The 24,589-nt window shown below is 31.5% G+C and overlaps 3 protein-coding genes across 6 annotated transcripts; all 3 read left to right on the top strand.

The window, feature by feature from the left end:
• Positions 1-239: 239 nt before the first annotated feature.
• Positions 240-3,279, top strand: LOC8267131 (solute carrier family 35 member F1). Of its 2 annotated transcripts, XM_002528670.4 has the most exons (13): positions 240-465; positions 556-698; positions 784-878; positions 1,010-1,067; positions 1,221-1,412; positions 1,523-1,599; positions 1,760-1,842; positions 1,975-2,026; positions 2,154-2,222; positions 2,439-2,525; positions 2,605-2,669; positions 2,847-2,999; positions 3,080-3,279. In XM_002528670.4, exons 2-12 carry the CDS (start codon positions 557-559, stop codon positions 2,947-2,949), a joined length of 1,023 nt encoding a protein of 340 aa, XP_002528716.1. In that variant the 5' UTR covers positions 240-465; position 556; the 3' UTR covers positions 2,950-2,999; positions 3,080-3,279. The 2 variants fall into 2 exon arrangements, with proteins under 2 accessions (XP_002528716.1, XP_025014811.1); XM_025159043.2 differs by having other exon boundaries at positions 240-698.
• Positions 3,280-7,471: 4,192 nt separating this feature from the next.
• Positions 7,472-13,932, top strand: LOC8267130 (transcription initiation factor TFIID subunit 12). Of its 3 annotated transcripts, none has more exons than XM_048369693.1 (9): positions 7,474-8,140; positions 8,238-8,369; positions 9,397-9,927; positions 11,246-11,377; positions 11,876-11,954; positions 12,035-12,099; positions 12,269-12,304; positions 12,560-12,751; positions 13,273-13,932. In XM_048369693.1, exons 1-8 carry the CDS (start codon positions 7,571-7,573, stop codon positions 12,689-12,691), a joined length of 1,677 nt encoding a protein of 558 aa, XP_048225650.1. In that variant the 5' UTR covers positions 7,474-7,570; the 3' UTR covers positions 12,692-12,751; positions 13,273-13,932. The 3 variants fall into 3 exon arrangements, with proteins under 3 accessions (XP_048225651.1, XP_048225650.1, XP_048225652.1); XM_048369695.1 differs by having other exon boundaries at positions 7,478-8,140; positions 11,246-11,320; XM_048369694.1 differs by lacking the exon at positions 13,273-13,932 and having other exon boundaries at positions 7,472-8,140; positions 12,560-12,753.
• Positions 13,933-20,111: 6,179 nt separating this feature from the next.
• Positions 20,112-23,681, top strand: LOC8267175 (uridine nucleosidase 1). Its single transcript, XM_002528668.4, has 9 exons — positions 20,112-20,502; positions 21,238-21,353; positions 21,480-21,539; positions 21,946-22,128; positions 22,208-22,312; positions 22,655-22,751; positions 22,835-22,942; positions 23,063-23,198; positions 23,286-23,681. The coding sequence occupies exons 1-9, from the start codon at positions 20,424-20,426 to the stop codon at positions 23,392-23,394; spliced, it is 993 nt and encodes a 330-aa protein (XP_002528714.1). The 5' UTR covers positions 20,112-20,423; the 3' UTR covers positions 23,395-23,681.
• The last annotated feature ends 908 nt before the right edge of the window (positions 23,682-24,589 follow it).

Here is a 24,589-nt window from a genome sequence, read left to right as displayed (position 1 = left end):
GGCAGAGAAATTCACGTGAGGGAGACCGGGCTATTTTTTTTATTTTTTTATTTTTTTCTCTCTGAGCAGAAAATATAAAATGGCCAAGTTAAATATAATAAAAGTATGAAAAGGAAAAGCTATGGGATGAAAAATAAAATTAAGAAATCAACACGGGAAAAGACCATAGTCTCCACAGTCTAGGCAAAATGTTTGGTAGCTTAAGGAACATATTCTCTTACACAGAAACAATTTCATTGACAAAATTAATTCAGAGGAGACAAGCCTCAGCTCCATCAACGACAGCTGATACAACTTACAGTCAAAATGACAACAGAACCATAAGAAAGAAAAAAGAAAAAGAATGGTAGCTGAAGGATGCATGGAGACCTTTAAAAATTGTCTAAACTACACTATGCTGTAAAATATCATTATAATTCAACGTAAAAGAACTGCGCAATGCAGGAAAAAATGGAAAGGGGTTCTGTATGTTGATTTTCATTTCCAACAGTCACATCGAGAAGGTTGTTTTGTTTTTTCGTTTTAATTCTCTTTGGCTTTTGTCTGTGGCCTCAGAATGAACTGGTATGGCAACAACAGCTGCAGATGGTGGAAAAGCCATGCTACCCTGAAGATACTGTACTTGCTGTTGTTAGGTCAAGTAGTTTCTTTTATACTTGCAGTTTGCAGCCTCACATCTTCACTAGTAGTTGATCTAGGTAAACTTTTTTTAACAACCACTTTAAAAGTATTTCTGGTAATTTTTCTTAATTTTCATATTTATAACCTTCACTTCTTCTCTAGGTATTGATGCACCCATTACTCAATCCAGCTTCAATTACTTTGCTTTAGCTTTGGTATTTGGAAGCATTTTGCTGTATAGGCGCCAAAAACTAAGGGTATCTGTCTCCCTTTCTTTCTGTTATTTCGTTTTAAAATAAGAATTATATAGAAAATAAGAAACTAGTTCTGATCCTATATCGCGAGTTAATGAGGATTTGACATATAATTTGTGGCTTGGGGTTTTCAGGTTTCTTGGTACTGGTATCTTCTCTTAGGATTCGTTGATGTTCAAGGCAACTATCTTGGTAAGTCATGCTTCTTGTACTTGAAATTGATTCTGACAAGTGAGTTCATCATTGTGTCTGGTTGGAAAGTTGGAAAACTTATCATCAGTTTGATACTATTTTGGATTACCAGTAATCATTCACTTACTGTTCTTGACAAAATTTTTGATGCAGTAAATAGAGCATATCAGTACACATCAATCACTAGTGTGACATTATTGGACTGCTGGACAATAGTATGGGCCATAGTTCTCACATGGTTCTTCCTTGGCACGCGATATTCAATCTGGCAGCTATTTGGTGCAGCCCTCTGTGTGTTGGGGCTTGGTTTAGTGCTTTTATCTGATGCTGGCGTTGGAGGTGGAGGTAACAGTTTTTTCTCTTCTTCAAAGTACATTTTACGATCCTCACATGATTCCCAATTGTACTAATGCTTAATTTTGCGCATAATATTCACAATCACATTTATCTCGTAGGTGGTTCGAGGCCTCTTTTGGGTGATTTACTTGTTATTGCTGGTACAATTTTCTTTGCTTTAAGTAATGTTGGTGAGGTACGTAGGTGAATTTTATTCAAGCTCTGCAGATGTCTTATCCAACTTTTGTTGTCTTAGCTACAGCAAATATTTTCATGTGCAAAATCAAAACCATGAAATCTACTCTCTCTTTTCACATCGTCGGTTGTTCATCTTCTAATTCGTCCTGAAAGTGCAGGAATTCTTTGTTAAGAATAAAGATCGTGTTGAAGTGGTGGCAATGCTTGGTATTTTTGGATTGCTAGTGTCTGTGGTTCAGTTGTATCCTTTGAAACTTTAATTGCTTTTGGGACATTACAATTCCTTTAGCTGTAATTCTAGCTTTAAAGACTAAATATTTTTAAGACTGTGTACAAAATCAGACTATTACTTGCATTCCATAACTTTATTAAGATCTGTATTAGAGCTAAAGACCCTGAAATCAATCAACTGGACTGCAGATATTGTAAGTAATATTTTCTTGCATTCATAGAGGACCTTAGCCAATATGATCAATTTTTCATCTGTTGATGAAAGATCATATTTGATTGGTTACTGTTTGAAAACTGACATCTATTTCGTTTGGCTTTCAGATATTAGCCATAGCTGGTTATACTCTGTCAATGTTTATGTTCTATACCCTTACTCCTTTTGTTCTAAAGGTATTTAGTTCCACCATTTGTCAAATTGCTACTGTTAAATGAAATTAAGAAGCTAATATTTTTATGAACTTTGAGTGAGGTGGAGACTGATTGATATAGTTGCACAAGTCCAGCATACAGACAACCCACATTCTGTTTCCAATCTATCTGATTAATTCATGGTTATAATCTCTCATGAGAGTTTTCTTTTTTGTCTGTGCCTTTTTCAAAATATAGTTGGGTGGAGCCACAATGTTCAATCTGTCCATGCTGACATCTGATATGTGGGCAGTCGTTTTTCGCATCTGTTTCTACCATCAGGAGGTACTAAGCCACAAGATATGTGGACTAGTGGTCTTTCCCTTGCTGTACCACTGATCAAATTGCATTGCCTCAATTGCAGGTTGATTGGTTATACTTTCTGTCTCTTGCAGTCGTAACAGTTGGACTAATCATTTATTCAACGACGTAAGCTCAAATTCTTGTTATGTGTGTCTTCTTTTGCTATTTGTGCAGTCTCTTGAAAATATATATAAGTTGATTCAGTCTTTTCTCCTCTTCTGAAGAAATCTTTCTCAAATGCAAAAGCGAATGTGTAAAATACTTTCATAATTAAAAGATGCTGCTGATTAATTTCTTTAACAGTGATAAAGAAAGTTCAGCTCCTATACCTGCTCTAGAGGAAGGAAACTCCAATGGAGAGTACCAAGTGCTTAATGATGGAAATGGGCCTTTTGTTTCATTATAAGTGGAGCAGCTCACGGTGCTTCTTATATGCTATAACTAGGAGCAGTAATGGTAAATATCTTGAACCTTCATAGTAATCTTGTCAAATTCTATTTTATTACAACGGCTTTTATGGGGTCCAATCTTTGCAGGATGATCTTCATATTCCAGATTTGAATTAACAGTGGGAAGAAAAACTTCAAGCTTAGCATGAAGACTATGTCAAAGGATGCAGACAGCAGAGCCACCCTTTTTGTTTTTTTCCACACTATTTTATTTTATCATTTGTTAGTATTATAACTATGAGAAGAAATTATTATTATTAATTGATGAATTCGGCAAATTTTAGAGAGCTTTGTGAGAGTTTGAAGATTTTTGGTTTATAAGATCTGCAAAATAAAAAAAAGAAGAGGTTGTCTGAGTGAATGTCAGATTTCGGCGATTCTACTCTAATGCCTAAAGTAGATCATAATTGGAGAATTATCTGTTTTCTATAAAAGTTAGAGAATAATAAAAGAAAATTACCTTTTTATCTATTAGAGTTTAATGTTTTTTTAGTAACATTATCATATTGTCCTTTTAGAATATTCAGCTTGGACTTTTTCGTAAATATCTTACCTTTGATAAGGAGATCTCTAGATTTAAGGGTCATCATTTACTCAAATAAGTCTATCATAAAGTTTCGACTTTCTGGATTAGTCGAGATTCGACCTTTAAGCTAAGTGATTATTATTCATATTAGTTGACACATATTCATTAGTTTTAAATAATAAAATATGTGTTAATAATTCAATATTAAAGTATAAAATACTCATACATACGTGTCACTTTCTTATTAATTGTGATGTATACAACAATAATCTCCTATAAATTAAACGCCATAGATAAAAAAAAATTAAAATTAAGGTAAAAACCTCAGCCCTTAGTAGTACTTCTCATGGCTAGGAACATGACAGGTAAAAATCTTAGAACCTTTAGAATCGTTCCATGAAGTTTATAATTTGTTTTTTTGTTACAATTTCTTTTTCCTTTTATTTTCTTTGCAGTTCGGATTTTTTTTAGTGACATGGAAAGAACAACATCAAGCTTAAAATGAAGAGACTGTTAAAGGATGTAAGCCTCTTTTTTAAACACTATAATACAATAATGTCACATCCAGCCTCCATCAAACTCTAATCTAACCAACTCTGTCAAGTTCTATAATGATATTAAAAAGACTCAATGATTTCATGTTTTCTCAATATTTTCAGTCTAATTGTTTGTCAGGCATTGCACCAAGTTTCCCTGCTTATTAGTTGTAGAGACACTATTTTCATGATTAGAGTTTGTGATATTTCAAGAACCGATTTCATGATTTAGCCTCCACTCGTCTCAATTTTTTGTCTGCCCCTGACCATGCATTATAATTTATAAATTATAATCCCTGAAATTTTGAAAACTGATGCTTTTCAGAGTAAAACAACTCGGTAGATAGGGCTATAGCGTCTGCTTGATAAATAAAAGAATGTCTAACAAGTATGACTCTTACAATGAGTAGAAGCAATCATCCACATTTGTTAAAAGAACATAAATGAAAAGAAAAAAGGGCAAATAAATATAACTAAACAACATGAAAGATTCTTTAATATAAAATATGTATATATATATATATATATAGTCGTTTTGTAGCTCAGCTAAATTCTGACATAGTATATTGGCCTGAAATGATTAGTTGGTGGAGAAGAAATGTTAATTGGAGAACTCTGTATTTGCTGAGCCTCACTCCAGCTTACTTGAGTTTAACTTTGGTATATGAGAGCATCTTGTCGTACAAGCATCTAAAACCAATGTTTTTCCTTCGCTGTTATCAATCGTTATAGGATTGAATAGGAAATGAAATTCCAGTTAATATATATATATGTATATGTGTGTGTGTGTCTTTTGGGAGTTAGTTTTCTTTGACATACATAACCGTTGTCCCTGTAGGTTTCTTGGTATTGGTACCTCCAAGGCTTTCTTGTTGTCAAGGACATTTTCTTCTATAAACAATGGCTGATTTGACCCTTCTCTTTTTATCTTTATTTTATATAATATTTGATATAGAGTAGAGGGACACGAAGACGGGTTTTGCCAATGCACTGTATTATAGGATCCATGTAGAATGAATGACCCTGTAGCTATAGTTTGATGTATCCACTAAAATTTTGATACTTTCTTTTCTGATCGTGGTGCTGATTTGGCATTCTCAAAATCAATAAACTCTTTATGAATTGTTTCATATGACAGAGAATAGCAGTTCACATCAATTTCTATTGTGACTATATTGGATTCTTTCTCAATAACATGGGTCATAGACTGATAGTTCTGACATGGTTCTTCCTTGGCAGTCGATATTCGTGGCTAAAATGCCTCGCTCGCATTAAATTTTTTTCTCTTATTTCTATTTGATATAAAATTTTCAATTTATTTTTATTCGGTACTTCTTTTATTATTTTTGTTATTTTCAATCTACTCCCACTTAGCACTCTTTTATTTAATCATAGTTAGCAAATCAATTGTGTCACACCCCAAATAAATAACTTTGAAACATTTAATACTTGCCTTTACCTATAACATTTAAAACTTATTTTTACCTTTAGCCAAACAAGTTGTCTCGATTGAACCTTTGAATACTTGCTTTCTCCGTCCAGCTGCTCACACTGAAAGCACAGCTCCTTTACTCCCCCGAAGTATGCTGCGATTGACCTGACATATTGCTTCCTCCTCTTCCTTTTACCCTTAGCTGAAAGAGCAACGACTTTCCTTTAGCTTAGACGTAAAACGTTTTACTTCCATTTCTATTGTCAAAACTGTCTGAGCTTCCTCTTCGTAGTTTTTTTACACAAACTAAATGTGCAGGTACAGTTTGTGTAATAATTTTCTGTTACTTTTAGATTTGTTGCTAATACTTTTCTTCCGATTGCTTTATCATGTTATTAAATAGTTAATATACTTGTGAGTTAACTCATAATCATAGCTAAAGTCTATAGTAGATGCATATTTTTGACACCTTCTTTGCAAAATGTCAGCAACTTTGGGGAAAAGAGTCTGATATTTTTTTTCATTCCATAACCTTATCTTAATCTGCACTGGAGCTAAAGAGTCTGGAATCAGTCAAACTGTCTGCTGATTTTGTAATTGATCGTTCTTATTTATTTTCTTTCTTAACTATTTTCACCAATGCAGAAGAGGAGAAACTGTATATTGCTGCCCGCATTTAGTTCAAAGAACATGTCTGTTAAATCAACAGTCATGTTTCCTTTTGTTTACAGATATCTACCATCAGAAGGAAGATACTGTTGCTCTTGAATTTTAAAAGCCATGAGGCGCGTAGTTGCCAGCTTAGTCACACTCATACCTGCCCATTATGCCACGAATTGTCTGCAGGTCACCTGGTTATATTTTCTTTGCTTCTGCAATCGTGGCCATTGACTGGTCAGTTTTTCAGGCCACTGATCAAGCGAAGTTAAACTCCAAGTTAATAAGTTGTTCACTTTTTCTGGACACAGAGAGAAGGATCCTTTCCTGTTTCAGATGTGAAGTATGGAAACTCTAACCAAGATTACCAGGCACTGCTTGATGACAATGGTGCATCAATAAATGCATTCTGGGTTTCAGTGCAACTTTAGACACTTTTCTATGCAGAATTCCCCTATCATATGATTCTTCATGTATTACTAAAAATTTATATTAACTGCATCCATAACTACCATATTACATAACTGCAAGTCTAAAATATTTACACATAAATAAATTGAATATATTTAAAATAGTTATTAGGTGTTAATTACTAAAATTTATTTAATTAAATTTAAAATAATTATCAATTTACGTAACTTTTATTAAAATCTTATGCCAAGCTAATCCTAAACGGTATTAAAATAGTCATAGTAGATAAATATTTTGAAATACAGTCTGCCCATTTTATATATAATATTAATAGATTAATTATTCTATTAATTAATAAATTTTAGAGAAACCAACTCTGTTTTATATTAGGTAATTAATAGTTCTATTAAACAATAATTAATAAATTTTGGTAACGACTTTTCATAATATGAACTATAAAAAGATTCATAAAAAAAAGAATATAAAAAGAGATATTTCAGGGGTAATATAAGTAATAAAGATAATATTCTATATTATTGTAGAAGGATAGCAAAAATAATTTTAGAGTATATATGTTTTTTTTCTATCATCGCTTATTAAATTGAAAATTAAATATTTAATTAGAATATAGACTCATTTTAATAAAATAATTTATTAATTTTATATTTATTTAACGCATTATGCTTTTGAATATATTGATTGAGAACTATTTTAAAATTTTAATTGTTATACTTTAATAAGTCAAATTTTTTGAAATTTAATGATTTTTTAATCCACTAAATATGTTAATAAATAGAGCGTCTACTATATTTTATATCTTGGTTGCCATGTGACTTAAACGACAGAAGAAAGCTAAATGGAAAACGACACAGAATTTCTCGTTTCAAATCCAAAAACAAAAAAGAGAGAAAAAGAAGATACATACAGAGTATAAATACAGCTCCGTACCACAAATCAGGATGTCTATCTAAAATCCTTTACCAAAATTTCCCTCCACGACTTGCAAAAATCTTTAGATGGACAATCAAGCCCCATCTCCCTCCACTACCACCACTTCGCTGCCTTCTCAACCATCACCGCAGCCGCAGCCGCAGCCGCAGCAGCCACTGCAGCAGCCTCCATCCCCGGCACTTCAATCGCCAGCACCACCTCAGCAGCAGCAGCCGCAGCTGCTGCAGCAACAACAACAACCAACACCTGCATCTCAACCGCAATCCGCGTCGGCCGTTCCTGCAAGCCCTTCTCAAAAACCTAACCCTAACCCTAAACCCTCAGCTTCTACTACTACAACTACTACTACTCCACTCATTACTCAGCCACAGTCTCAACCACACACAACCTCTACTACTACTGCTACTAATACTAGGCCACCACAACTGCATAGACCATGGCCAAACCCACATCCACACTTTTCACATTTCTCTTCTATTCCTTCTTCTTCATCTTCTCCCTCTGTTTCGCCTCCAATTCCTGCTACTCTCCAGCCAAGGGGCGGCGTAGGTGGCGTTACTATTGGTGTTCCCGCCCCTTCTCCTGGTCCTCCTTTTACCTCTACTCTTGGACAGCAGTTCACGGCTAATTCGCAGGTTGGTTTTATTTTAAAACATTATTTTTAAAAATAGTTAGTTTTTATGGATGATGTTTTTCTTTTGTTTACTGCTGTTGAGTTGTTTGTACTTGTAGGTGAGGCCAGGAATGGGGATGATGGGATCAATGAATACATCAAGTTCCCAAATTAGGGCAAATCATCAACAGAGACCAGCACTTCAATCACCTGTTCTTAGACCATCTAATAATCACTCTTCTACCACCCATGTCAGTATTCTCACATTTTTTTAAGAATTTACCTTTTTATTCTTTAATTTCTTTCTTCTTTTTTGTGTTTTTTCTCCTTAATGTTGATTGTATGGTTTAAATATTTGCTGTTGTATTTTGTTAAGGTGTTAAAAACAATATGTTGGCTAGAAAAGGATGCATTTTATCTTAGTTTGAGTTGGAAGATCCCAGACAGATGTATTATGTGGGACTAGTGTGTGGTCAAGCCAACCAGTCAATACAGCATCAGCTCAAGCTCGACTTGAGAATTTGACGTTGAGACTTGATGGATAGCTTTATATTTTCATACTTGAGCTCAGCTTGATTTTAAGTTTATACATTACTGTTAAATTAAAGCTTGAATTAGCTTGAATTCAAACTCTAATAATATTTAATATAAAATCAAATACTCAATAATCTCAGAAGCTACTTGAGTCGAGTATTATAAAGTGGCTCGACTCGCTACTCTAATTCCTCGAGCTTGATCTCAGTTTGATGATAGTCGAGTTGAATGCGACTGTCTTCCGAGTCGAGTCCTAGTAGCTCCCGAGTAGATTAATGCCTTTACTCCCCAATGTGGGGCAAGTCACTAACCACATAATTAGATAATCTGCTATTTAAATTCGGCTTTGGCCTCTGAGTTTATGCTTTAGAGAACGTCGACATGCATTAAGCCTTTTCCTTGGCATCATTAACTGATATTCAAGAAAACATTTTATCACTTGCATTTAGTTTAGCAGAATTATAGTTGAATCTGGATTTCACAGGTCTTGTCTAAAAGGTGTCCCTTTATTCTGGTATAATTGAAGGTGCCCTTGAAAGCTATTTGGTAGACCATAGATTGGAGCACCATTTTTACTGTAGTTCAAGTGAATCATTAGGGCAATAGGTAGGGTTTATTGATTGATTTTGCATTTTTAGTGATATCTTTTTTCCTTTCTGTGCTTCACGGGAAAGGGAAAAAAGTTTGCTTTTCCCCTTTTCTATTTTATGCATGCTGAGTTTTTTTCCCTTTTCCTTCCTACAGAATTTCCAAGGTCAGGGTTATATCAGACCCTCTCTGGTAGGTTCTGGTTCTCCAGCACCAAACACATCACAAAATTTGCAGTCCCCTAATCAGCCATGGTTGTCGTCAGGATCTCAAGGCAAACCTCCACTGCCGTCCCCATCATATAGACCACAGATAAACTCACCATCTTCTTTGCAACAAAGATCGCATATTCCTCAGCAACATCAATCCCTTCCAACAAATTCACAGCAGCAGCACATGTCACCTTCACAACCACATCAGTCCTTAACATCACATCCACCATCTGAACATCTTGGGCAACAATTTCCACCGACAAGGGGTCCACGGTCCATAACACAACAGCTTGCTCTTCAATCTTTACCTAATCAAAAGCCTTCATCCTTAGCCGTGGTTCATCCCAGCCCTGTAGCCAACACCGTGTCAAATACTGTACAGCCAGGGACTCTGAATAGAACAGCTATTCCAGAAAGTGATGAATCTGGTAACCGCATTCTTAGCAAAAGAAATATCCATGAGCTAGTTACCCAGGTGAGCTGCCTTTGCTCTCTTTGTAAATTTCAACTTGAGAAAAATTCACATTGCCACTTTCATATTTTTTTGATTATCTTTTTAGGATTATACTGTTCTATTTTCATCACAAAAGGACGATATTGTACTGTGCATTAAAGGTTTGCATTTACTAGATCATTGACTAGATGGGATTCAGATTATCAATATTTAGTCCATAATAAGACATGTCATACACTGATGATTTTTTCTTGTCAACTTTGCCACTGTCATAAGTGCTTTATTTAAAATTGGAGGTTGTATCATGTGCATAGAACAGTAAAGAACTAGTCAAGTGAATGTCAAAAGATCATGCAGATGTGTTCTTAGATAGACAGCTTATACTATTGTTTAAATAGACAGTTTTCTGTTTTCTTCTTTTTTAAAAAAAAAAAGAAATCTTTTAATAAGTAAAAGTAAGTACTATGGCCTGCAGTTAAAATTGGTAGTTAGCCCAGTGTGATTAGTGAGCCATTCAATTAAAGTTGTGTGAATAGAATCATAAATTTGGTCAAATTCAGAAGTGTGGCTATTAATGCTTTACTATGGAAAATTTCAATAATTCATAGATTTTTAGCAAAAGAATTGTTAGGGGTTAAGAAAAGATTGAATTATAACAGATTAGAGTAAGTAATTTAAAGAGGAGCCTAAGTACCATGTCCTATTAGGACCTGAAATCCCAGTCCGGGAAACTTCTAAACTAAGTCACCAAGAGGTAAAGAACTTAGTAAATAAGGAAATTCCTGAAACAACAAGAGGCCTTATGCTTCCTAACAAGAAGTTGTATATGACTCTCACATTCAGAATTTTACCGGAGTAGTCTGATATCACATACTTAAGAATTAAATCCTAAGATTATCTTTTTCTTTACTGCATAATTTACAGAGCTGAGGTGCTATGTACTTGGAAAGTCGGTGAAAAGAAAGTAATAAATTCTTTATGTAAACCAAATTGGGGATAGTTACTTGTAGCCTTTATGCTAATCATCTGTTCATGAGGCATGTGGATAGCTGATACAGTTGTTGGAGAAATGATTCAAGAAGCCTTTGAGGAATATGGGAGAGATTATTCTGTCAATGATTTTGTTAGTTGAATCCATCTATAAATGAAGTTGTGTTGATATCTAAAAGCATAAAAAAATTCCTAGGTCCTGCAAATTTGTGCCATGTCTAAGAAACGCAATATGTTTTGGGTTGCTGCATGCAACTTGACAGTTATTGCTTTGTTCTCTGTCAAATATAATTGCAGTATAATCAATTAATTTCTCTTGTTAATGTGATCTGTGCTGCTTTCTGGATAGATTGATCCATCTGAGAAATTAGATCCTGAAGTTGAAGACATTCTTGCGGATATAGCTGATGAATTTGTTGAATCTGTGAGTATAGACAACCTATGCACGTGTTTGCTTGTGCATGTGATGCACATACGGATGGTTGGTCTCTTTACCATGATGCATCTTAAACTGCTGAAATTCGCAAATTGATGATTTTACCTAATTCTTAGCTTAATCAGTAGTTATACTTTTTTAATCTCTTTAATATTGCTGTGATCAATTCAAAAGTATTACAGAATGGTACCTAGTTTCACCTTGAATGCTAGTTTCTAGGTTATTTGACCTGACTTCTGGTTAATGTAGAAGAAATCAAGGGCAAAAGAAAAACTGAAACTAAATGGATTTCTTTTGTATGGATAGATATGGATTTGAGCAGACAAAAATAGTTCAAAAACAATCACCATCTGAAATTCTCTTAAAGTTGCAAATATAGGAATTTTCAGAGTCTAATCTATTGATGGTTATTTCAGATCGTTTGAAAGGATCTTGTTGGTTAACAAGTGATCTTGGAAAACCTTCTTCCGGCCTCTGTAATTTTTTTTATAAGCTGTTTTCTTTTCATTCTTTAGATCATTAGTGCTTCTTCTCTTTTGGCAGATTACAACATTTGGTTGCTCACTGGCCAAGCATCGAAAATCCGATACACTGGAAGCAAAAGACATACTTCTACATCTTGGTTAGTTTTATGAGAATACTCCTCTAACATATTTTTTACTTCTGGTGCGAATCATTGTATATTCTTGTGGTTTGGTGCAGAGAGAAACTGGAATATGACACTTCCAGGATTTAGTGGTGATGAGATCAAGACCTACCGGAAACCGGTAAGAATTCACTTGGGTTCTTTCTGTTTTTCTGAAGTGGAAGCAAGGTGTGAGAACACGTCTTTTGTTTCCAACTATGAATTATCGGCTTTTTTTTTTTCCAAGAAGCAACTTTTCTTTGCTTTGTTGTTTTGCTTTTGATGATTGTTTTTGCTTGGTTGTTTTGCAGCTTACAAGCGATATTCATAAGGAACGCCTTGCAGTGGTATTTATTTCAGAACCTTTTCACCTGATATTATACATAAGCACAGACACACACTCGCATACATCTATTTTATAGACATAAGAATGCCTATGTATACTTATGCTTTGCATACACATTAGGAAATGTATATTTGATTGTGAGGCAGATAGTATATAATGATTTAGGAGCTTTAAAGAAGATGGAATTTCTGGTACTTGCGTTCTTTCACAATTTATTTTTTTCAATTTATAAATTGCTTTCCCATCGTTTTGGCAGATAAAGAAGTCGATCTTGGCATCTGACATGGCTAGTGCTAAAAGCTCTGTTGGACAAGCTGCTGGAAATGCAAAGAGCAATCTGACAAGGACACCTGCAAATGCCATGATCTCTCCTAACTTAAAAATTTGATGAGTTACTTAAAATGATCAGCACTGGTGTTGGATGTGAGCAGGTTTTTTGGCTAGAAAGGTCTGTGCATTCTTATTCATGCCATGCTAAATGTATGGACGCATGCAGCTGTATGTAGTACACATAATTTTTTGTTATGTGCTTGTTGCAACTTGAGGCATCTCTGGTAGGATTTTGCTTGTTGCATAAATCCTGTTACACGTTTGGTTTATCATGGGGTCCTATATGATGGTCACAAAAGTGATTAGTATGTCAAATTTCTGTTCTGTCTTGCTCTGATCTTGATTATTCCTTGATTCCATTTTTTGTCCTTCCCTCAAACTGAACTTACTTGAGTGCTGAGTGTTGATTTAGGAAAGTTTATAAGTACTCGTGACCAAATCGAATATAATGGCTCTCGCCTGGCTCCTGCTCGAATTGTCGCGGAAGCATAAATGACATAATAAAGCCACAGGGCAGCTAATATGCGGGTTGTGTTTCTATATGCATATTGTGTGGCATGTTATCCAGCAGATGCTATTATTCTTTATAGTTTTTGCAGATGATGTCTCTGAAAGAGTCTAATTTTGTATTCTTTGCAGGTGAAATTTTGGCGGAGTGACGACATGTTGTCATGAAGATGTTTTGCTTCAATTGAGACAAGGCATGTGTATCTAATTTTTGTCCATCAAACATGCTACCAAGAGTGAGATTGGGTAGGCATAAAATTGCCTGAATCAGTAACTTAGGAGAGCAGTTGTATTTGTGTAGGAGCGGGAAGTCTTGACAGGCGTTCTAATCATCAGGAGCCTACCTTTTGTGGCGAGGGAAATAGGGGCAACTCGTGCTTGCTTAGTTTTAGTGCTAATGATATCACTTCTTCATTACAAGTTGCTCTAGCTAACGATTAACTAACGCATTCTTTGCATTATTTTGGAAGTAAATAGGAGGTAGAAGCGGTTGCTATTATCCTACAAAACGATATAATCCTGTGGACCGGTTAAGCTAATCATTTCAAGAAAGAAATTATTATTGTAAAGAGCCCAGCATCCTTTGTGCACTTAAAACTGATATATGACTCAGCTATATGTTCAAATCAGGTTAGGTTGCTGCAATTTCTTCATTTTAACCTTGCGAGTGCAATTTGCAGAATTTGAATGTTTTCTTTGGATGATGATGAAGTTTTGGTCCACTCAGCCACATTGTTATTTATATCTTTTCCCTGTAATTGGAGCAGATAATTTAGTTTAATAATAGGAATATATTTTCTTTTTTAAAGGGATAACCTTTAAAGACGGTAAATTCATCACGTGTTAGCACATGCATTTGATTAGATACGAGGGACAAATGCGGGGGGGCCTAAGAGATGGGCCTGGTATGGTAGGTAGGGAAAACGGTAAGCACCATTCATTTCCATGTGATATAATGTGCAATTTTGTTTTTTATTTTTTTGTTTTGTTTTTGTTCTTTGGGCTTGTACATACGTTTTCTTTATTGCTATTTCGTCAAAATGGTACTTGATTATATATTTTATATAATTCTATAAGCAGATGCGTTAATGTTTATTAGACTCCACGCTTTGACATGTTCATAGTCCAATTGGAAGTTAATTAATAGATCAGTCGTATTTTCCAGTTGGAGTGGTAAGGATTAAACTGCTGTAGGTTCCATATTTTTTGCCTAATTTTAAACTATAATTCTCCACAAGAAGACGAAGTAACTCTAGATTAATTTTTTTTTTTTTAAAAGAAAGAATAACTATAAAATACTACTACTGCTACATACCGTATTTGTGTTAAACGACATTATAACTGTAACTAGCCCAGAGTGGATATATTATCAAGCTAATATACAGTTTATTTAGAGTTCACGCACTCTCGCAGTTGGGTTTCTGGGTACTTAAAATCATTTTCTTGTAGGCTATGGCTTCTTAGAGGTACTTTATTATTTATACCACTAACTGCTCTTTATGTATTGTGATTCATTTCAACCTGTTTTCATTGAGTCTCTTATCATTTTAACCTCACATTATCATATCCCGGGTGGGTCTCTCTCCTCCACTGTTCAGAGAAAAAAGAAAACACCTTCACAGGGGGGTACAGGAGAATAACAAACTGATCAATCTGTTCCTATTAAGTGTGGACAAAAAAAGAAAAAAAAAAAAAAAGCTTACACATGCTATTTCGATAAAAGAAAAATTTAACTGAAATATTTGATTCATTGAACTAGATCATCTTGTGTTAGAGATTCCAAGTTAGCAAAAGGATAAGAAATATAAATAATTTATAAAGGTTAACATTCAACCAATCCAGGAGGTAGTTTTAGTCACTGGTATTATTTGAATCTAAATCCAGTTATATTAGTTGGTTCTACACTTTTTTGTTTATACTAAGTGACTAGTTTTAATTGTTTTGATATTATTTAAATCTAAGCCCGATTTTATTGGTTATATTTTTTATTTAATTCTCACCTTAATCAACTCAATTTCTAATATTTTGATTTTGATATATTTTCAAAGAATTTTATTTTTCATTCACAAAAGATTTTCATTGAAAAAACATTAGTTCCATTTCTTAAACGAATTAGGAGGGTGTATTCCCTTAAAAAATTTTAAAATTTTGATGGAATTTAAAAGTTATGGTCTATTCAATAATAATTTTAAGAGCCTCTGAATAGGTCATGAGGTATTTAATATTGATTTTTAAAGACTCAAAAGTTTATATAAATTAAGGTGTATCAATTACAACTTTTGTAAAGTCTATAAAGATACTTCTATAGACACAAACTTTTATATACTTTTTGTACATTTTTATGAATAAAATTTGTCAAGAATTCTTTTTCATTTTTCTTTAAGATTTCAATAGACTTTTTTTTCTGAAAACTTATTTTTCTTCTTCTCAAATTCTCCTACATTATCGTCTTTATTTCTCTTCACTATATTCTTCATATTAAAAGATATAATAAATTAAATGAAACTCAGAAGCTAAAAAACTATTTACTAATAATATTTTTTTGTACTCATAAATACAAAAAGAGTTAATTATAATTTCTTAATTTAATTTTAAAAGGAACCCTTATAAAAAGTATGAATTTAAAATAAAACACTTAGTGAATTATTTTGAGCAAATAACCCCACCATATATAGACTTTTAGGTTTTATTAGAAAGATTATTTAGATAATTATGTCTGTTAGTAAGCGTTATTATTGTCGATATAAGTATTTATCAAATAATTAGTAAGAGTAATTTTTGTTGGTTTAAGCATTTATCAAATAGATAATAAACAAAATATAACGAGTATGACATCAATTTGATAGTCTTGTCTAGGAGATAAATTGTGATATGATAACTTTTTTTAAAAATGATTGTCTTGATAAAAGAAAATTATTGTCGATGTTATGAGGTAGAATATTTAAAAGTGATATGAGTTTGACACAACAATAAAATAAAATTTGTTATTTATGGAGTTGCAAATAAAATTATGTGAAATAATATTTAAAGTAAATGCAAAGAAAAAAAAGAAGAAAAATAATAAAAGCAAAATAATTAAATTTATTTTTAAATAATTAAACAATAGATAATAATAATTTGCAAAAATTCATAAAAATATTTTTAAATAAAATTTGTGAAACTCATTCATAAAATTATTAATTCTGTAAAAGTCTATAAAAATTTATAAACTCTCTAGAAGTAATTTACTTAAAAAAATATATAAAAATCTTTAAAAGTCTTAACTGAAAACATACTCTTTAATTTTTAAAATTTTTATTCAAAAAATTTAGTCATTTATATATTTTCTAATTTATTTATATATTTTTTATTTATTATTTTTCTAAAAGATTTTCCGTTATCTTAAGTGATAGATTTTCTCCGTTGTGATCAATTTATTTTTTATGGTGTTTAGATAATCAAATTGTATTCAACTAAAGGGGGAAAACAAAAGTGGATGGTTCAACTATTTGATTGATTATGGAAAGGAACTATTCTTCCAAATTCAGAATCAAATTGGCAATTCATAAAAAGAAAACAAATAATGCTTTCGCTCTCCCCATTCCTGATTTGGTGGGTCATCTCCTCCTTTCTCATTTCCCTCTTTTGATTTTATTTTTCTGATAAAAATTGCTTTTTATTATTTCAAAAGAATTGTAATTAGTAATCTTACTTTGGGGTATAAAACTCTTACATTATTATTAGATTAAGACAAAATAAAATATCAAATTTCAAAGTAACATTGCAATTTAAAAAATTATGTAATTTTATATTTACAATGTAATTCCTTTTGAATTTTTTTTGACAGAAATTCCTTTTAAAGTTCTAGACAAGATATTATATTTTCTCATCCTCTATATTTTCCTATTTTAAAAGGTTAAGAAATTATTTATCGCATTAAATTTCTAGTAAAACACATGATTTTTTTTTTAATTTTGGGCAGCAACAAAAAAATTCTTTTTATCAAGAAAATTATACAAGTATTCATTATAATTCTCAGAGCAGCCCATATAATTTCTTTTAATAAATTAAATTTTAAAGATAAAAGCCTGTAATTGAACTTTTTATAAAAGAATAAAAATAAACATATTCATTTCATGATAATCATTTATTTGGTTATGCATGCACATTACGATATATATGTTGCATTTTTTTAGATAAAAATGAGTTATTTGTTGATAAATATCTTATTATTCTCGTCAATATTATTATTTGATTTGATTTTATATTTATACTTTTTATTTTTATAATAAAAAAATAAACTATATTATATATTGTTTTAATCATTTTACATCTTAACAACAACAATTCATCAATATTTATAAAATACTTGTATAGGTTAGCTACTAACTATTAATTTTAATTGCACCAACTAACTTAATCAAACAAATATTTAAACTCGAGATGGATGTAACTTTTTTTGTCAGTCTATATAAGCTTATGCTTAGGAAAATGTATTCAATTAAGACTTTTAGAGATTTTGGTTAAAGTTAAAATCCAAAGTGAATTCAATAGTAATTTTAGAAAACTCTGTATAAGTAATAAGGTATTCAATATTGACTTTTAAATTTTTTAAGAAGCTATAAAAATTAGATGGTACTCAATCACAACTTTTGTAAAGTCTATAAAAGTTATGGTTAATCTATTTTTAACACTACTAATTTAGTAAAATAATTCAAAGTTAGACAATTGAATAATTATTTTTTTAATAAATATGTTTAATTCTAGCAATAGACAAGAATGAGTCCTTAGCATTATCGAGGCATATCCATAATCCATTTATATAACCTAAAATATTTCTCCTAATAAATAAGTCAATAATATACTCATAATATTCTTATTCAAATCTATGAATATATAACGAAAAGCCCAAAGATAAATAGAATCTTCAATGAGATTAGCACAAAGATATGTATCAAAAATTTATTTTTCTCAACAAACTTAACCATCAAATTGATATCAACAAGTTCTCAATATGAAACCAAACTTCTTTCCATACATTGAACGAATAGTCAAAATTTATCTGCTGGATGGTCGGATTCAACCAAATGGATTTTGTTATACAATAAAACAAAGAAAAAAAGTGTTAAATTTCTTTTTTCTTTTTTAGATATGCACTATTATTTATTAATTATATAATAGCATGGGCTATTTTTTTTTACTAATTATTATATTTATATTGCTGAGTATTTAATTATATTATTATACAATTAATGTGGATGAATTCGTATATTTAAGGACTTTGCACTTATTTTTCTCATGCTATTAAAGAAAAGTCTCCTTTTGCTGGATTAACATTCCACCTCCGAGTTGGAAGCTTGACGGCGCAGAGTTCCTAATGTTACGTACAAATCAAAATAAATTAATTAATTTCCATCAAATAAAAATAAATAAACTTAACCCTAAATTTATGATGTGTTATATGACTTGACTAATTTTGAAATAATGAAATTAAAATTACTATAATTGAGAAATTACAACAAGAAAAAAGTATTATAACTATTTTTAAAAAAAAATTATAAATTGTTATATAATACACAAATGATAAAATTGAAGAATTTTCTTAAAATAAAAAAAGAAAAATGGAATCCTAATTCCATTTGGGTTTGGACTTATAATAATCTTTACAAACTCGAACACACTAAATCAAAACGTAAAACTATATTCTACTGAGAAAATGTTAGCACGTAATTGTTAACTATAAAATGTTGCTTATGTGGATTTGAGTAGGCAAAGATATAAAATAAGGAGATTTCTATAATAGTCGATGCCCCATTAATAAAAATAACGACAAAGATAATTAATTAAATTTTACTTTAATAGATACTACAAAGTAAAAGAGAAAATTACAATAAATTAGATTTAGGCTACAATGATATTTTGACAAAATATTTCAATATATAAGAAATTAGATATTGTTATGTTAATTTGACGGGAAATTAACATATAAAAAAATAAACATTTAATACACAAAATTATTTATTAATTTTTTTCATATTAGCTAAAGATAATTTATTATATTTTTCTTATTAATTTTTATTCGATGTATTTGACACATAAAATTTGGTTTATTATATATATAAAAAATTTATCTTTATATATTTAATACATATTTATTAATTTTAAATAATTGAGTATCAAATATATATATATATATATATATATAATCTCCTATTTATCTATAACATATACAAAAATATGGAATTGTTTTGAACTAATTAAAATATTTTTATTAATTTTATCATAATTCTATATATAATTAATTAAATTTCTAATTTCAATAGAATTAATTAGTGATTAGTTTTTTTTCTAATCCTAACAGAATTAATTAATTAGTAATCAATCTAATATAATTCTAATCCTATATAATAATTTTATATAAATTCCTAATCCTATAATGAATTGGTGAATTACTCATACTATATATATACCTACAATGAAATTCAAATAATTTAATATGAACTTTCACAAAGCTGAAGACTAAAAAATCAAAAATAAAAAGGTACGATACTTTTAATTTTATTTTATTAATATATCAATTTATATATTTATTATTATTATTATTATTATACTTTATTAGTTTTTTTAAAGTCCAAACATTCATTAAATTTGTAAAGTATATAATAACACGTGAATTTTTATTATGTAATAAAAGAATTCATAAATAATTAAATATTTTTGATAAATATATATATATTATATACTAATTTATCAAATATTTTTATATTATAATTTTTATAATAATAATAATTTGTGTACGTCACTCTAATTCTAATACTAATTATAGTATATATAACAAATCTAAATAAATATTTTTCTCAAAATGAAAGGTTAAAAAAGAAAAATCAGAATAAAAAGAAAAGAAAAGCAAAATTAGAAATGCAAGATCGACGAGGAATATTCATAGCACATGGCAACTAATTATTGGGATAAATCGCAATTACTTTGGCCAATATTTCTATTTCTTATTCAATTCTCCTCATTAAAAAAACACATAAGACTTTTGTTTTCTAAGTAATTGGGGGTTTGATTTTGTTGGGTTTGGTGTTGGTGGTGGCAGCTCATCTTTGCATCAGAATCATCACCCTTTCAAACCCGACAAAAAACCTCCCCAACAACCATCACTGACTGTTCTTTATATATACACATGTGATAAGTAATAATAGTTAGTTGGAGCTAAAGCTTTTTGATAGATAGATTGAATTGATTACTGCTTATTTTCATTATTATCCAGTTGATTTTGGTTTCGAGAAAGGGAAATTAACATGGATGGTCGGATGGTGAAATCTAATGGTGAAAGTGCTATGCCTCAAAAGCTCATTATTGACACCGACCCTGGGATCGGTGAGCTTTCCCTTTTTCTTTTTTTCTTTTATTTTTTTGTTGTGAAGTAATGATCTTTAGGCCTTCTGTTTTGTGTTTTGTGTTGAATTGTGATAATGCAAGTTTTATCTTCTGTCTCTTTATTTTCTTTGTATTGTTAAATGTGAAACTTCGGATTTGCAGAGAAGTGGGTGTGATTGAGTTTAGGCTCTGATGGAACTTTTGGAAGAAAAGTTTGAAGCTTTAATTGTTAAAATTGATGTTGGTTTTTCTTTTTAGGAAAGTTCCTTTATTTTTCGCTAAAAAGTAAAAGGTTAAAGCTGGGAATTTCAGAATTTTTTTGATTCCCAGATGCTGAAGGGGGGGACTTGAAAGTCTTAAAACTGTTATAATCTTTTTATTGGCCTGATGGAATCAATTAAAATGGAAGGGATTTGATCCCAGATTCTTCTCATATTCACTACTTTTTGTAATGCATAGTAACTGTTTAAGGAAAAACCATAAAAAAATCTAAAAGATGGTTGCGTACCATATTGACTAGATGCTTAGATTAGTTATAAATATGTCTGATTGCAAGATGATCAGGAGCTTAAAAAGGTTGTAATTATTTTTCAAACAATGGAATTCCCTTTTACTTATTCGCTTTTATTGTTTTTATCAGCTGACTTGCATTAAGAAAGTGTTTCTACCTCAAAATTTTTTCTACTAATCTAAGTGTTTGATTTAGTTATTTTCTGTGTATTAATTGATCTGCAGATGATAGTATGGCAATCTTAATGGCATTTCAATCACCGGAATTGGATATCTTAGGCTTGACGACTACATTTGGTAATGCTAAATTAGAAGATGCTACACGTAATGCTTTGCTTCTGGTATGTATGCTTGTTTAAATTAGTTCCACTTTCTATAGCATTATATTTAATTCACCATTTTCCAGGTGTTTCATTTGTTGGAAAATGTTCATGATCAATTCATGTTTTTGTTGTGCAAAAGGATAGTGTGAGATTGCAGGGTGTTCAGGTGTTCCTGTAGCAGCTGGCAATTCTGAGCCTCTAAAGGTAACTATCTAAATGGATTATTGGTTTTTTCTGTGTCGATTCTCTGAGGTTGTATTAAAGTTTAACTTGATATGGTACATCTTGAATGATGTTTAAATCTGTTTTCTTTTTTCTTGCTTCCGGGTGTTGTTTTGCAATGTGTTATTGTTTTCAAAATTGGGTTGATTTTCTCTCATTGACATTTGGTTTTCCTTGCCTATATTTGTTGTGGGTTATTATTTCTACAACTGTTATGCTTGCTGACCCCTGTTTAATGTGCCTTAACGAATCATGGTCTCATTAGAGAACTTTGTGCATTAGTTTGCATTCTTGCAAATAGTTTGAGCATCACTCATTTGATTGCCAATGTACATCACCATTAGCTTTCATATTTTCTAACCAGTAACCATACTTTCTTGTTGAAAAGGGTGGAAAGCCACGTGTTGCTGACTTTGCTCATGGTTCTGACGGGGTGGGGAATCTTTTTCTACCTTCTCCAAGGGCACAGAAAATTGAGAAGAGTGCTTCTGAGTTTTTAGTTGATCAGATCTCTGAGTACCCTGGTGAAGTATCTATACTTGCTCTAGGACCACTGACTAACTTGGCTCTGGTAAGCTATACTGTCCCTCCAGCTTTACCTCATAATACATAAATAAGACTTTTGTAACTATTATGTTTTATTATGCCAGGCAATCAAAAGGGACTCCTCCTTCGCAAGCAAGGTGAAACGAATAGTTATTCTTGGAGGTTCATTCTTTGCACTTGGAAATGTAAATCCTGCTGCTGAAGCAAATGTATGTGGTATTGTGTATATCTTCTAATCTTTGCAAATTTACAAAGCCCCAGAAACACATTAGTAATCTAACCTGGCCTCATTTATTGGAACTTCTAATTGAAAATTTGTTCCCAATCTCTTGCCGGTTTAAACATGATAAAGACCGTAAGTATTGGTGTTGATAATCTTTTCTCTTGATGGAAGAGCTGAAGAGCATCCTCGTTATGCAAAAAGAAGCAATTGTTATTTGATAAACCTCCAATCGAGCATTGCACTTTAACATCTAGCTTTGATGACAAATTATGAATGAGATCCTAAAATAAGTTTGAATGACTTTTACCTACATTTTTGTGAGTTGCAGATTTATGGAGACCCAGAGGCAGCGGATGTAGTGTTTACATCTGGAGCAAACATAGTTGTTGTTGGATTGAATATTACCACCCAAGTGAAATTTACAGGTGAAGTAGCACCTCTCTCTCTTCTCAGTTTATGCACAAAGCTTTCCTTGCATGGTTCTTTCTGAAAACTGTTTATACTGCAGATGAGGATCTTCTTGCACTGAGGCAATCAAAGGGCAAGCATGCTCAAATAATATGTGATATGTGCAACTTCTACAGAGATTGGCATGTAAAGTCCGATGGTGTACATGGTAAATTTTTTGTATTCTATTTTTTTCGTCTTACAGTTCTTACTTATGATGTTTAAATTGTAGTTTCTGTGTGCCATTTATGTAGTTTACTGAAAATTAGTCCTTGATATGCTGTTCCAGGGATTTTTCTTCACGACCCTGTGGCATTTGTGGCACTAACTCGCCCTGATCTCTTCACATACAAGAAAGGGGTTGTGAGAGTTGAGACACAGGGCATCTGCGTGGGACATACACTACTAGACCAAGGACTTAAAAGGTACGATTAGACTAGCAAGTTCTGTGATGCATTTTACTCGGTTTTCCCTTTACATGCACTGATTATGAGGCTACAATTTGATGTTAGATGGAATACAAGCAACCCGTGGACAGAACATTCCCCTATTTCAGTTGCTTGGACAGTCAATGCAGATGAAGTCCTCAACTATGTCAGAGATTCGTTAATGAAACCATGAAAAATATTGGCACCCTGAAAACCAAAGGATATGGAGCGTCGAAGCCCTCTCTGTAAGCAAGTCTTTCTTGCTGGTAACGGCCCAAGTATCTGGGCGCAATTGCTCTTAGCAATCCTTTAAAACTCTGTACGGATATGTGCAAAAAAGATTCACTTATTGATGATGCTCAACTAGTTAAATTCAATGCAGTGACTTCTGTTATTTAATAATGGAATCTGTGCGATAATCATTGAATTCCTCACTATTGCTGATACCTGAATGCCACACAATATTTGCATTTTTGGGCAGTATTCTTTGTTGCTTTACATTTTGCCGTTTTATAGTCATTTGGTATTGTTGACCAACGATGGCGGTGCTGTATAGTCATCGAGTTGACCAGGTTCCAAATTTTCCTATTATAGCGTTCAACCATCAGCCTTGCCAGAAAATTACACATTTGCCACTTAGAATATCAGCCAAATGTATATTTGCACTCTTAAATTTTGTCCATTTGATCACTTTAATATTTTAATTTTTGATATAATTTAATAAATGTTTTTTTTCATTTTATTTTAAACATTTTCTAGCATGTGAGTTTATTTAATAGAAATTAGTTATTTATTTAGTTAAATTGAAATTATTTATTTGGCCTAGAATAACCCTTCACTAAAATAAAGATGCTTAGCAAATCATATATAGAGATGCCTAGCAAATTATATGCAGTGGGTAGTATTTAATTTGGCATATTTGAGCATAAACATGGCCAAATATTTTTTGTTGCAGGTTTCTTTAAGTTATTCGCCTGGTTTGTTACTTTAACTAAGTGTTTTACATAGAATTTTAGGTTATGGGTATGATATTTCTAGGGGTAACTACTTAAATTATTTCATTTTTATCACAAAAAAAGTTTTGTTTAATTTTTAATACTTATTGAAGGCTAATGCATTGTGAATTACATATCCAATATTAGTAGAGGTGAAAATATTCAAATTTAAAACTTTAAATAAAATAATTTTATTTTTTTTATATTAAAAATCAATCTTTTTTTTTTTTTTTTTCTTTATAAGTGTACGGGTCTGAATTAAGGATATATGTATCTTTAAAAAAAAGTTTGGGATAAGTAAAAATACTATCATGTGATTTCATTCATTGAGAAGAATATGTGTATTTTGTAAGAATAGATATGCTAACTCATTTGCAGATTCTAATACGGTTT

The sequence above is a fragment of the Ricinus communis genome, chromosome 10 (genome assembly GCF_019578655.1).
Source record: "Ricinus communis isolate WT05 ecotype wild-type chromosome 10, ASM1957865v1, whole genome shotgun sequence".
Classification (NCBI taxonomy): domain Eukaryota; kingdom Viridiplantae; phylum Streptophyta; class Magnoliopsida; order Malpighiales; family Euphorbiaceae; genus Ricinus; species Ricinus communis.
The sequence above is the reverse complement of the archived record's forward strand: the minus strand, read 5'-3'. Positions and strand labels throughout refer to the sequence as shown.